This window comes from Atta colombica, unplaced genomic scaffold (assembly GCF_001594045.1).
Source record: "Atta colombica isolate Treedump-2 unplaced genomic scaffold, Acol1.0 scaffold140, whole genome shotgun sequence".
Classification (NCBI taxonomy): Eukaryota; Metazoa; Arthropoda; class Insecta; order Hymenoptera; family Formicidae; genus Atta; species Atta colombica.
Window position 1 is genome coordinate 471,371 of NW_017259229.1, and position 13,505 is coordinate 484,875.

The 13,505-nt window shown below is 30.1% G+C and overlaps 2 protein-coding genes across 3 annotated transcripts in view; both read left to right on the forward strand.

Moving 5' to 3' along the window:
* LOC108684797 (sodium-coupled monocarboxylate transporter 1) overlaps nt 1-6,817 on the forward strand; it is an 8,878-nt gene extending 2,061 nt beyond the window's left edge. Inside the window, exons 2-9 of one of the 2 annotated variants that reach the window (XM_018189287.1) lie at nt 1,672-2,007; nt 2,809-3,034; nt 3,372-3,439; nt 3,555-3,850; nt 4,541-4,759; nt 4,889-5,072; nt 5,523-5,810; nt 6,206-6,451. In XM_018189287.1, the coding sequence (XP_018044776.1) occupies nt 1,675-2,007; nt 2,809-3,034; nt 3,372-3,439; nt 3,555-3,850; nt 4,541-4,759; nt 4,889-5,072; nt 5,523-5,810; nt 6,206-6,451 (1,860 nt within the window). In that variant the 5' untranslated portion in view covers nt 1,672-1,674. Of the gene's footprint in view, nt 1-1,671; nt 2,008-2,808; nt 3,035-3,371; nt 3,440-3,554; nt 3,851-4,540; nt 4,760-4,888; nt 5,073-5,522; nt 5,811-6,205 lie in introns of those variants that run through there. The other variant, XM_018189288.1, reaches the window with a different exon arrangement.
* A 2,705-nt stretch (nt 6,818-9,522) lies between these two features.
* On the forward strand, nt 9,523-13,005 carry LOC108684760 (45 kDa calcium-binding protein). The gene is made up of 5 exons (XM_018189231.1): nt 9,523-9,544; nt 10,526-11,029; nt 11,972-12,235; nt 12,313-12,494; nt 12,826-13,005. Exons 1-5 carry the CDS (start codon nt 9,523-9,525, stop codon nt 13,003-13,005), a joined length of 1,152 nt encoding a protein of 383 aa, XP_018044720.1.
* The last annotated feature ends 500 nt before the right edge of the window (nt 13,006-13,505 follow it).

Consider the following 13,505-nt stretch of genomic DNA (forward strand, 5'->3'; position numbering starts at 1 on the left):
TTTAAGTGATTAAGAAACTTTGTTTATAAATTTTATTATATTTAAATAAAATTAAAAAATTAAGAATAAATGGTTTTATCTGTGACTTAGCAGGTTACATTTCGATATTGAAACAACCGGTTTTAACATATGAGTTATAATTCTAAGTAGCTTTAACATATGTCTTAATCAATAATTACAACAATATTGATGATAGTTGCTTGTAATTATTGTCTATAGTCATTCACAAATATCATTAAACTAACACACATCGATCATTATATTGCATTTTCTCGTTTTTTACATTATGCAACAAATTAATTGTCGATAGACAATTACAATAAATTACATGTTTTTCTTGATGAGGATGCTTTTCTATTCTAATTATTCAGGCTTTTATGTAAATTAATGTTATAAATATTTACTTCATGAGACTGCTTCGCATTTGCTTTTGCTTAGATCTGAAAATTATAATTTTTAATTTGATCTTTGTATCTATTTAATTTATTAAATAGAATTTATTAAAATTTAACCTCGATATCTGAATATCGAGGTTAAACTTTATATCTTTTCTTGGTAATTATTTATAATAAATTTGATAAATTATGATTTTTTAAGTAATTATTCTATTCTAGAATTGTGACAAATATGGATAAATAATGTAATTTTTTGCTAAATTTGCAAAATTATGAATAGTATAAACATGACTAAATTCACATTCCTTTTTAGCACTTCGTAAATTTTCCATGCCATTCACTAACAATATATTGACACATTGATTTGAATTAATTGATATTTCGATCAATTTTATACCGATGACGTTTGAATCACCATATATCTTTGACGTGATTGATAAGATTTAAATTTAAGGTGAACGATGTCAAACGAAAGAATTAATTGAAACAGTTTTGTATCAATTTTTATGAGTGTTGTTAAAACACTTATAAATCGTATTAAACAACTTCTGATCCTTCTGCAAATTTAACATAAACATTCTTACATTAATTTCTAATACTGGATGATTTTTTAAATAAATTAATCAGTATTTCAAATATTTACATGTTCAGAATTCTATTTGACATGCGTAAAATTTATTGGTACGCAGTCATGTGATAAAATTATAAAATATTTTATATAAATTATAAATAAAATAAATCATAATAATTGACTGATAATTATTCATACAGCATGATCAACAAATAAATAATAATGTAATTAAAACTGACAATCGCCAAGAGAGAGTATATATTCTGTGTGATTAAACTGATGACTTGTAGATTTCTAAATAACATGTCGATTTTTTTTAAATATTTACTATTTGTTGTAATACCATGATTGATCAAGACGGTACCTAATAATATTTCTTGTGACTTTTTACAATTTTTAATTCACGCTAACTGTGTGCTAACAAATTTATTGATCTTGAAACACAGCCCTAAGTCGAAGTTGGAATAATAATATTACAATTTTAAATTGATAAGCAATTTTTAAATATTTATGCTCATAAATATTTAATAATGCTAATAAAAATGTCAATCATTTTATGCTAATAAAGATTTTAAGCATTTTAAAATCTATATGTAATTTTATTGCGAAAAATATTACCTTGATCGAGAATTATAAACAGAATAAATGTGCATAAATAAAATACAATATATAAAATACGAGAAGTTATTGGAATTATACTTTCAGAAAATGCGACAACATCTTCTCGTCCTGTTCCTCTTCCTATCGGCGTCGTCTGCGGAGCAACGGCGCATAAAAAGTGCCGAGGAGAAGTGTCACGCGGATCATCCCACCCTGCTTCACTATTTCTCATGGGCAGATTACACCGTGCTCGCCATGATGCTGCTGGTCTCTTGTCTAATCGGCACTTTTTACGGTTTCTTCTCCAAAAAACAGGAGACTTGCCAAGATTTTTTGCTGGGTGGCTCCAGCATGGGCACAATCCCTACGGCGATGTCCTTGGCCGCCAGCTTCATCACGGCCATCGAACTTCTGGGGAATCCCGCGGAGATGTACGGACAGGTTCGACGACAAATTCTTAAAGTGTGTTATAATCTTGAAAAGTGAAAAAAATTTATATTTAAAAAAAATTTTATAAGTATTTTAAATTTATAAAGATTTCTTTTAAATACTTTAAAAACTTTTCTAAATTTTATAAGTTTTTTCAAACAAATTTAGAAAATAAAAGATACTAACTCAAAAATATAAAAAAATATTTTACTTACTTACTAAGGACTCTTATTATTTTTGCAAGATATTAAATATAAAAATAAAGGGCAATAAAGAGTCAAATAGGTAATTAGTTAAACAAATAATGACTATAAACATATAATGCTTATTTTAATACATCACTATCATGATGGCATTGACAATCAAACTGAACATTTCGGCCCTTCTTTAGACCATCATCAGCGGTACAAATAAAAACGTAATATTTAAAAAAAACTTAAAAACACTATTGATCTGCAATCTCGCAATGTCAATTGTGCTTCACTGCACGAAAAACGCAAGTTAATCATCTGGTTGAGTGAATGTATCACAGTTTTGAATGTCAAAATTTGAATTTTTTACAAGGACAATTGCGAAGACTGAAAAATCCAGAAATTAAAAATTTCTGAAACATTATTACGGCCTTTTTCAAAGATCATTTCAAAAACTATTGTTGAATTCTTAAAATTTAAAATTGTATATATAATTATTTTTATTATAAAATTTGTCAACACACACACACACACACACACACACACACACACACACACAAATCGTATCCTAAACTCTCAGTGACTCATTTGTAACTACAGTTACTTATTGTTTTTATTGCAGGGTACTCAATTCTGGATGACGTGCCTTTCTTTCATACTCGTAGTACCGATCACTTCTCGTTTGTACCTGCCGGTGTTCATAAAATTAAGGCTGACATCGAGTTACGAATATCTACAATTGCGCTTCGACCGAAACTGCCGATTACTCTCAAGCGCCTTATATATGTTGCAAATGGTATTATACACGTCAGTAGCAGTGTATGCACCTGCATTAGCATTAAGTCACGGTGAGTAATGACTAATGGTTATATAACGGTTTGTTAATCCTTTAACATGTTGACTTGGTAATCATCCGTGACCGATATTGTCAAAATCATAATTATAATAATTATAATTACAAGTACCAAAAAATTTTCTCTCATTGTCAGTGTTGAAGTAGATAGCTGATAACATAGTTTATATAATCCTATTATGTTGTATTATGAGAGAATAAAAGATAATTGTAAAGATAAAATCTTAAATATAATCAAATTTTAAATTATTATAAAATTTATAGATATAGTATACAATTAAATATTTCATTATTATATAGAATGTAAATAATAAATGTTTTTTAATTTGCAGTTACGGGTCTAAATACTTACATAGCCGTCACTCTAGTCTATATGGTCTGCATTTTCTACGCCTCACAGGTTTGTGTTTCTTTTTACACATATTACTATTATATACATACACACATACACACATATATATATATATATATATATATATTTTTTTTTTTGCTATTATATATTGTATGATTGATAGGGTGGTATGAAAGCCGTGATAATGACCGATACTTTCCAAGCCGCCGTTCTTATTGGCTCATTATTCCTCATCTTGGGCTACGGATTATCCTGGGAGAACGGAATTACGAGCGTTTGGGAAAAGAACGCAAAATCTGGCCGGATGGAATTTTTTAATATGGATCCTAGTCCTACAGTACGGCATAGCTTCTGGAGTGTTGTGATCGGTGGTACTTTCTACTGGACCACCATGTTCTGTAGCAACCAGGCGTCCGTCCAAAAATATCTTAGTGTCGAGAGCATCTCACAAGTAAGGATGTAAGTGTTTATACGAAATCAATTTGTGTGGTCATTGTTTAAAGTTTTTGTAAAAGAAAAAGAATGAAAGTGGATAAAGAAATATAATAGAAAAATATACTTACTTATAAAAAATTTGACAAACAAATTGAAAGCTAGCAACCCAAATTTTTATTTTTCAAAGTTTTCTACGTTTAAATAGTACAACATTGATATATTATTAATGATTGAATTTGCAAATTAAGAATATTGACTTGCATGCGAAATGATGTCATTCCATTTAATCTACGTCTATGATTTATTACGATAAGAATTCTTTTGAAGATCTAAATTCTCGTAAATGGTAATATCTGATCTTTCGACCTTACTTAATTGTCATTAGCAACATATATCGATTCTACTTAAGAAAGTGCTATCAAGTTCAGAAATTTGCATAATTTGTCTTTTAGAAAATTTAGTATGTCTCTCAATATATAATAATCTAATTATGTAATAACTTAATTAATTTTTATTAAATATGTTAATCTTATTAATGTCTGACTTTGATTTTACCTAATTGTCTTTACAATAATACACATAATATATCAACTGCGTTTAACAAAATATTTGTAACGAAAATGAATTTAATTATCGGGCAAACAATATTATTTATACAATTTATACAATTTGTCTTTATTTTTTAGTTTATTAATTAAATGACGTTTCTTACAGAGCATTGTGGGTGTCTGCGTTCAGTATGATCGTAATTTATAGCGTGAATTTTCTGACTGGAATGGTGCTGTATAGCGCTTACAAAGACTGTGATCCTTTAACAGCCGGATATATAAGCGGCCAGGATCAAATACTTCCGCTGTATGTGATGAATTTCTTGGGGGGATTTCGTGGAATGCCCGGATTCTTCGTAGCTGGTATCTTCGCCGCGTCTCTCGGGTTCGTAGAACATTTCAAGCAAACAATTAATATACAATTAATATATCTAATGGGAAATAAATTTATTCTGAACTAAAGCTCGAGAAGTCATTGAATTTCATTTGAAAATATCTTGAATTGTATTTTCAGAACTGTGGCGAGTGCCTTAAACTCATTAGCAGCGATAACCTGCGAAGATATTCTTCGCGGACTCTTCCAAATGGACTTGCCAGCAAGTAAAGGTGCCATTTACGCCAGATGGATTAGCATATTTTTTGGAGCTCTCAGTTTCGCGCTGGTCTTCATCATCGAGCGTCTTGGTAGCGTCTTGCAGGTAATTTACATGTTTTGCTTGCGTTTTTCGTGTATTCGAAAAATCTTTGAATTTGCATTTTAATTCATATACATAAAGAATTCTATAAAAGATGTAGATTCTATAAAAGATGTAGACTTTAGCTTTTTGAAATGTTCCAATTTAAAAAAATTGAGAAATTTTTCAAATAATTATAAAGCAATTATTAAAATTATTACAGAAATTATACAAAAATTCTGAAAATAGATAAAATATTCTAAGAAAAATTTAAAGAAATATAATAAAAATTTTTTAAGCGTAATTCTCTCTTTCCATACAATATCATTATTTCATACGATGCGTATGATTTATATTTTTATAAGTTCGAAGAAGGAATTTCATCTTTTCTTTCTTATCGCGCTGTTATTTGCACATTAAATTACACATTGTGAACTCGAAAAGCATTATTGACAAAGTCGTTGTAATTCTTAGGTTGCGCTATCTTTTAACGGCATGGTTGGCGGGGTGACTCTAGGATTATTCTCCTTGGGTATGTTTGTACCATGGGCTAATGCTAAAGGAGCAATAGTAGGTGCCATCACGAGTTTAATAGTCGTCCTATGGATTGGATTAGGTGCCCAAATTGCGGCTGTAAACGGACAGATTCGATTGGATAGCAAGCCTATATCGATTGCAGGTTGTCCTTGCATAAATGAGACCACAATTGTGCTCAATCAATTCGAGCACAACTTCAATGATGAAATTTCGTCTATATACAAGGTGAGATTTGTCTTTTCAAAGGCATGGTTCGTAATTACGTTGTATTACACGTAATTATCTCTCAGAATTTCAATTCACTATAAGAATAAATTAAAATTGCAATTTCTGCAATTAAATGCTTATTAGTAAAGTATGAAATGTTTGAGATCAACATTTTTAACTTATTTATTTAATTTTATATTTTAATTTATTAGACTTTGCACAATTACCTATACGTCGTAAACAGATTTATTTATTTTAAACTTTAATTTTTCTTGCTAAGTATTCAATTTATTGTTTTTTTCGTATAATTTATCGACTTATTTCACATTAATTTCTTTATGCAAAAGGACAGATTTATTTAAGATTATTATATTGATAAATGAGATAAATCTTACGCGTGATATGATTTACAGACCAGTTATCTATGGTATAGCGCAATCGGTTGCATGTTGACCATGCTGGTAGGCTTGGCGGTGAGTTTTGCGACGGGCGCACAAAATCCCGCCGACATTGATCAGGATTTCCTGAGCCCGCCGATCGCAGCCGTGTTCCGCATACAGACGAAACCTTGCGCCTCCACAAATGTCCAAGGTATCGCGAACTTCGGTCTCGAAATGGAAGACGAAAAGCCTCGGCAAACGGAAGTTTGCAAGAAATGACCTTCTTGCGAGAGATCATCAGTGAAAATCACATGAATCGGGGGAACCCGATAAAAAAAATAGATACCGAGCCCGCGAGAAAGTAATCTAGTTCTGCGAACGATTCATCGAATGATATATCAAATGATCGAAAGGACGAATTGTCCAACAGGATATTTATCCCTAGAGGGTTCGCCATTTCGAAAGGGCGTAAAAATCCGTTCTCAGACTGCATCGACAAATATTGCAGAAACATTTAAAGAAAAATGTAGTCCTTCTCTAATTCTTTCCAAGCCTAGAACGAGTAGAGGTCTCTTTACTCGTTCTGGAAAGAATTGTTCATAATTCTACAGTTTTTCTTGCCAGTATTAGTTCAAAGATAGCTATACCCAGTAAACATCAATTAACAGTAACGTTACACAATATTATAATACTCAATAATATAATTATCGTATAATATCTGTTATATTACAATTTATATTGTTAAATGAGAAATTATAATATTCATGTAATATTATATTATTTGCTGTTTACCGGATATTGTTCAAGACACACTCTGCGTTCCTATTTGTGCGCTTGTTGAGTAGAATATCCAGGGTTCTGCAATACTATATAGCACCACGAGATTAATTTAGTTAATTATAATCAATACAAAGGTAGTTTGACAGAATTATATATATATATACAGAGAGTTTTATTTTTTTAATACCTGATGAACATTTTTCTTTCTGCGCAAAGCGATCCGAGAGTGAGTAACTGACAAAATAACTGACAAAATAACAGATATTGCGGCGATTTGAAATTTTTTCTCCAAAAATATTACCACGACGGAGCAAGCGAGAGAGAATTTTTTATTATTAAAAATATTATTATATAATGTGCCGAATAAAACGTTACACGCATTTGTATTATTTTTTGCGCATCTTTTTATAATGTTCTGACTAATGTGATTTGACTTTCCTAGCTAATTTCCCATATAAACACAAGATAGCAAGAAATTTAGATTATATGTGTATTCAGCGTATTTATATATTATATATCATAAAAATACGTCGTTAAATAACCATAATTCTACTTTCATTATTAAATATTAAATAAATCAGAAAAGATTATTTAAGTTTTTTTTCTTTCTTTTTATTTGATATATGAACGATTTTACTTTCGGAATTACTTTATTATTCTACACCTTGCATATTATTTCGCTTTAAGAATTCTTATTTCATGAAGACAGATACACTCAGTGCGTACTAAAAATGTTTGACTATTCCATTGTACTTTTATCTTTGCTTTCGCATAATTTATTAACAAGACAAGCATATTTGATGAATGTTTTTGAATAGTGGATTAAAGTAAATGTTAAAATATTATGTACTTGTTTTTTGTAAATACATGTGGAACAAGAAATATTTAAAAATATAGATCAAATATTTAAAATATTTAAAAACGTGGAACAATAATTATAATCTTAAAAATCGATTTAGTAATTATACGATGAATTATAACGATGAAATATTATATAAAAAAATAAAAGCCACATACAGAATGACATAAAATGCATAAAAATAATATAAAATCCTTGGATTAATGAATATTCGTCATAAAAACATCATGTTAATTTATATAAAATATTCAGTCCAATGACCTTATGCTATGATTGTGCAGCTTATCATTTTATGTGTGATAATCTTAGACTCTAGAAATAAATTAAAAGACAAGTTTATGTGAATCTATAAGCCCACTAAATAGTCGTGTGTAAAAATTTTGACAATTCTACTGATTTTATTATGAAACGAAATAGTTCTTTTATTAATTGTTCAATATTATACTGAAGATGATCCAAAATAAGGATTAAAATTACTAACTTGTATCTTTATTTTATTAATCATTTTTTACACAAGACTATCTAACATCTACTCGCATGAACTTTTTCTTTAATTCATGATTAATGAAAATCATCAATTAATAATCAACTATCTTGAATTAAATATTTCCTTATAAATGAAATTTATAAATGATTTAATAATAAGAAACCTTTTTTAAAGTCTCTTTCAGTAACTCGGAACATTAAGCTATTAAAATAATTTATTTTAGAATTACTTTGACCGTATTTGAAAATAAAAAAAGATTTCGGTTACATGGAAATTCTTTATAGCTCTTTATAGAAATCTATATTAGAATCTATGTTAATATTAGCCAATTTAATAATGGAAGATAATAATTACTTATTTTAATTACTAAAAGCACTGAATAACTCAAAGTAAATAATTAATCTCTACCTTCCAGTATTAAATTTCTATAAGAAGCTATCATCTAATCAGACAAATTCTATTCTACTTGATGTAATAACAAAATAAAACATTTCCGTTAGATAGTTTTCCGTTAGATAGTTTTGCATATTGAAAATGATATCGAGACATCTGGTATCGACCGAGTACAAGTATCATTGTCCCGTTAAAGTATCTGAGTACATAGTGAACGTATGTGAAACATCGTTTATGTTATTGTGGAGAGAAGAGAGAAGGAGAACGAGACAGTGAAAGTGGATCAATACGCGGTGTGCGGCCCGTCTGGCAGCGTACGGCTGTTTCTCCGCGAAGTGAGGCCGCCTGTCCGCGCTCGCAAGACATCCACGACGTTGATACGAATCAGATCCATTCTCTATGACAGTGGAAACTCGTGAAATCGTCAATTCGTCTTCGAATTCTACGTGAAACGGAGATGCGCGGAGTCGCGCTCGAATCGTCAGTGTTCTATCGAGGGTGTCCGACTTGGCGTGTAAGGTGTTTCGTCTTGATGGTGAGGGATTTAATTTCTCAGGACGATTAAAGGAGATTGCTACATAGCTCTCGCCGGGAGAATTGCTCCACGTCCTCCGATCTGCGATTAACCCTTTGCCTGTTTATCATTGACAATCGAAGGGTGTCTTCACGTTTGATTATATATGCAGACGCGCGCGGTAGTGACGGATAGACGACAGATCGATCCTCGCTGCATGGAGTCGAGAAAATTGGAAATTTCGCCGGCTCACGGTTGACGGAGAAAACGAAGAGGGAATTAGAAAGCGGTTCGGGTCACCGTGTTACGTAGCCAAGATGTATCTAGCTCATCTTGTGAGTAAGAACGAAATCATTAACGTTTTACCGGAGTGTTACATTGTAAAAAAAATTATGTATAGTAAAATTACAAGTATAGTAAGTTGTTATTTTTTTGGGATTCTATTAAAAATATATTTACATATACGTTATTAATACATATATGAACATAAAAATAGAATATACGTGATATATTATAAAAATATATAATATTATAAAAATTTGTACATTTAACGTAAAAATTATAAATATATAACTATTATTGTAATTTTCCTAATATAAAAATATATTTATATAATTAAAAGTACTAACTTTTATAAAGACCCTCAATTTTATTACATTTATACGTCAAATATTATCTTTTATTTAAATTATTTACTGATATTTCTGAAATTTAACATTGTTGCTATTGTTAATTTAATATTATTAGTATTTCTAATATGTTTTTGATTATAATTAAATAATGCCATTTTATTTAAATAATTACTAATCCATTAATCTATAATTTGTATCTGAATTCTATGTCAATCTGAATTTTTTATCGCATTATTCACTGATTCTGAACTAATATTTTTCTCAACAAATTTTGTGCAATATTGTAAGATGCTTATTTGCATCACACACACACATACACACACATACTATTAAATTGATAATCAATTTAATTTGTAATATTATTACTTCAGTTCCAACTTATGATTGCATTTTACAATCTGATAGTAATTGACGCGCAATTTGTATAACTGGAAGATGTTTTTAAAAATTAGATTTACTTAAATATTATTAGATATACCAAGATCTATTTTAATTTCGATCTGATGCTTCTTTATTTAATTTGATTTTATTTAATAACAGTTTAGAGTTTAACCTACTATTATTCACTGATAGTTCTTTAAAAAATATGATTTCTTTATTCTTCTATATCTAAATAATTATCCATATTTGCAACCTTATTTCTACTTACTTATATTTTTTCTTTAATAACATAAATTAAACTTACTAGAAGAAGTGAAGATTAAATTTCCTCAAAAGGTACGAAGAGCATTCTGCAAGCAGGAATTGACGTGTCTACGGTTCCTGCGTTGGACCATCCTGGTGCCGCTTGTGATTTATATGTCGCTTCTATTTGTCAAGTACAACAAAAGCGTGCCTCTGAAAAGTTTATCGACCCCGAGCAACCGGGATAAAGAGGGAGCCGCGATGGATAGCTTGTTCTTCGAGTTGGAGGCCGTAACGGCCGATAAAAAGAACTTGGCAGGTTACAAGGATGCGGGAATCGATCGACGCGGCAACGACGAGACCATACAAATTGTAGAGGTGGAAAATCGTCAGGATCCGAGAAGCCTTCTCGAGGACATTTTCCGGCGAGCAGACACGGACGAGAACGAATTGTTGGATATCCAGGAACTAGCCAAATGGATCCATGCAAAAATCACTGAGCATATCACGCGCGCCATGCGAGAGAACGTCGGTCTATTCACTGCAATCGACAACAATCCTAGAAATGGTATGTAGCTGATTGCAGTGCGGTTTGCACAAGTGTTAATTAAAATCAATTGGAGCTTAACTAACGTTATTCACGTGAATGGCTTTATTTTCCGATGACATTGTATTCGGGACGAATGGTTTTCAATCTACGACATGTAGCATTGCACAAGAATAATTGACGAGTGTAATTTCTACATTTTTATTTTGATCTGTTGAATTAAATATTGACACGAAATATCAAAGGAAACCACATTTTCGCTATAATATGGGTGCATATTGTATTTATAGCGTAAAATTAATATGATAAAACACACTTACTTAATCTCTTTGAGTTTATTAATTAATTTATTGTTTGACAAATTAGTTGATTAATAATAAATAATTAATATTTATACATAGATACAATATATAGTTATAATTTAATAGATATATTGTATATGAATACATAATTGATTATATTAAACTAATTTATTATTATTATTTATTTCTTATTATAATTTATTTTATTTTATTTTTATTTTAAAAATTTAACTGTTGGAGAAAGAAATTCTTGTGACGGTTCATATGATCTCAGAAAAATAAAAAAAACAGTAAAATCTAGTATGTATCCGGATAACACAGTTACATTCTATAAATTTTATAAAGGTTTTCTTAGAATTTTGGATTATTCTTAAAAGATACGTACAAAGCAGGACATTCTAAGACTATTTGTAACATATTTAATTCAGTAATTAATAATTGCTTTACTTATTTAGGAAATGCTATAGAATATGTTCCATTAAATCGTCAAAGAATATTGTAAGACTATTCAATAATAATCTGAAAAAACATTTTATGGACTTTTCTAGAATTATGAGCCTCAATTGAACATATCACAAGTATTTTGAGAATATTCTAAAATTTCCGGAAAATATTAATAAAATATTCAATATTATTGACTGCTTCTCAATATTTATTGCAGGTGAGGTATCATGGGAAGAATATCACGCTTATTTTCTGAGAACCCATGGTTTCTCCGAGACATACATAAATTCCCACGACAAGAAGCATAGCGAGATGCCGAGAACATTAAAAGAGAGCATAATGAGGGATCGAGCGCGATGGGCTGAAGCTGCTAGGAACGATCCCGAAAAGTTAGCTCTAGACGAATTTCTCGCTTTCACACATCCCGAGAGCAGTCACAGAGCTCTTTTGCAAATGGTAGAAGACCTCTTTGAAAAATTCGGTAGGGAATTGTCTCCTCTATTTTTATTTTATTTTTAATTAACAAATTGACGATAACCGTGGTCCATGTATCTTTAGATCGGGACGGAGACGAGCAACTAACAGAAGATGAGTTTTCGGATTTACCATCAGAAGGGGTCGGTCTAGATTTACGCGAAGATCGACAGCAAGCGATAGGAGGCAGCGAAGACAGGCGTAAGGAGTTTCGACATCTGATTGACAAGAATAAAAACGGGAAAGCGGATCGAACTGAACTGTTGGTGAGTAATAGAGCGTAAATATATTAATAAGGGACGAAGGGAGATGCACAATTCCGCGGTTCGATGAACGAACAGCACTATTTTTAAATCTTGTATATGTGGCTTTAAACTTTTGATCGACAGTACATATGAATGCTCAGAAGAGGAAAGCAATTTTTACAAAATATGTTGCGAGAGTCTACTTTTAAACATTTATAATCGCTTTAAAATTAAATGTCGAAAAATTGAAACATATTTTATACATTTCTAAGAATTGCTACAAATATCTTTTTTTAATTACGTAAAAATACATTTTTTAGATTTTATGATAAAACTAAAATTTTTCTTGTAGATGTATATCGATCCGCGAAATCCCAGACATGCTATTCAAGAAGCTCAACATTTGATCACCCTGTCGGACACGAATTTAGACGGAAAACTGGATCTTCTGGAAATTCTGAGTAAGATGGATTTATTTCTCGACAGCAAAATGGTAGACACCGAGAAAAGTTTCCATGACGAGTTCCGATAATTTCTGAAGACAAAAATTAAAAGAAAGGTTTTTGCTGAAGTATATAAAATAAATTATATAAAAAGTAAGATAGATACAGATAATTTAAAATAATGTGGGGTCATTAAAATACTTTAAAAAAGGACTAAGGACTAGGATGTTTAAGCATGATGATAATGCTGCTAAAAGTTTTTAAAGTCAATCAATTTGATAATTCAAAATAATTATTCACATGATCCGACATAATTATTTTTAGATCTGTATCCTGGTAAAAATTTCTTATATAATTTTTCTAATTTTTTAAATAAGTTTTAGAATTTTTTATAAATTTTATATAATTAAAAAAATTTTGTATATATATAGTGAAATAAGAGAAGTGCTGAAAAAGTCAACATCTTTTTTAGAATTCTTTATGTAAATATTTATGTGAAAATTCTGAAATATCTACGATTTCTAAGATTTCTAATTCAATAATTTTCAAAAAGAACTAAGAAAATTTATATTTTATCAGAACAAAAAAC

Bases quoted from the DNA above. Each gene is read 5' to 3' on its own strand.
- LOC108684760 (XM_018189231.1), top strand. From the start codon at position 9,523: ATGTATCTAGCTCATCTTGTGA. The intron at 9,545-10,525 runs GTAAGAACGAAA...TAAACTTACTAG, and splicing joins GTATCTAGCTCATCTTGTGA to AAGAAGTGAAGATTAAATTT. The intron at 12,495-12,825 runs GTGAGTAATAGA...TTTTTCTTGTAG, and splicing joins CGGATCGAACTGAACTGTTG to ATGTATATCGATCCGCGAAA.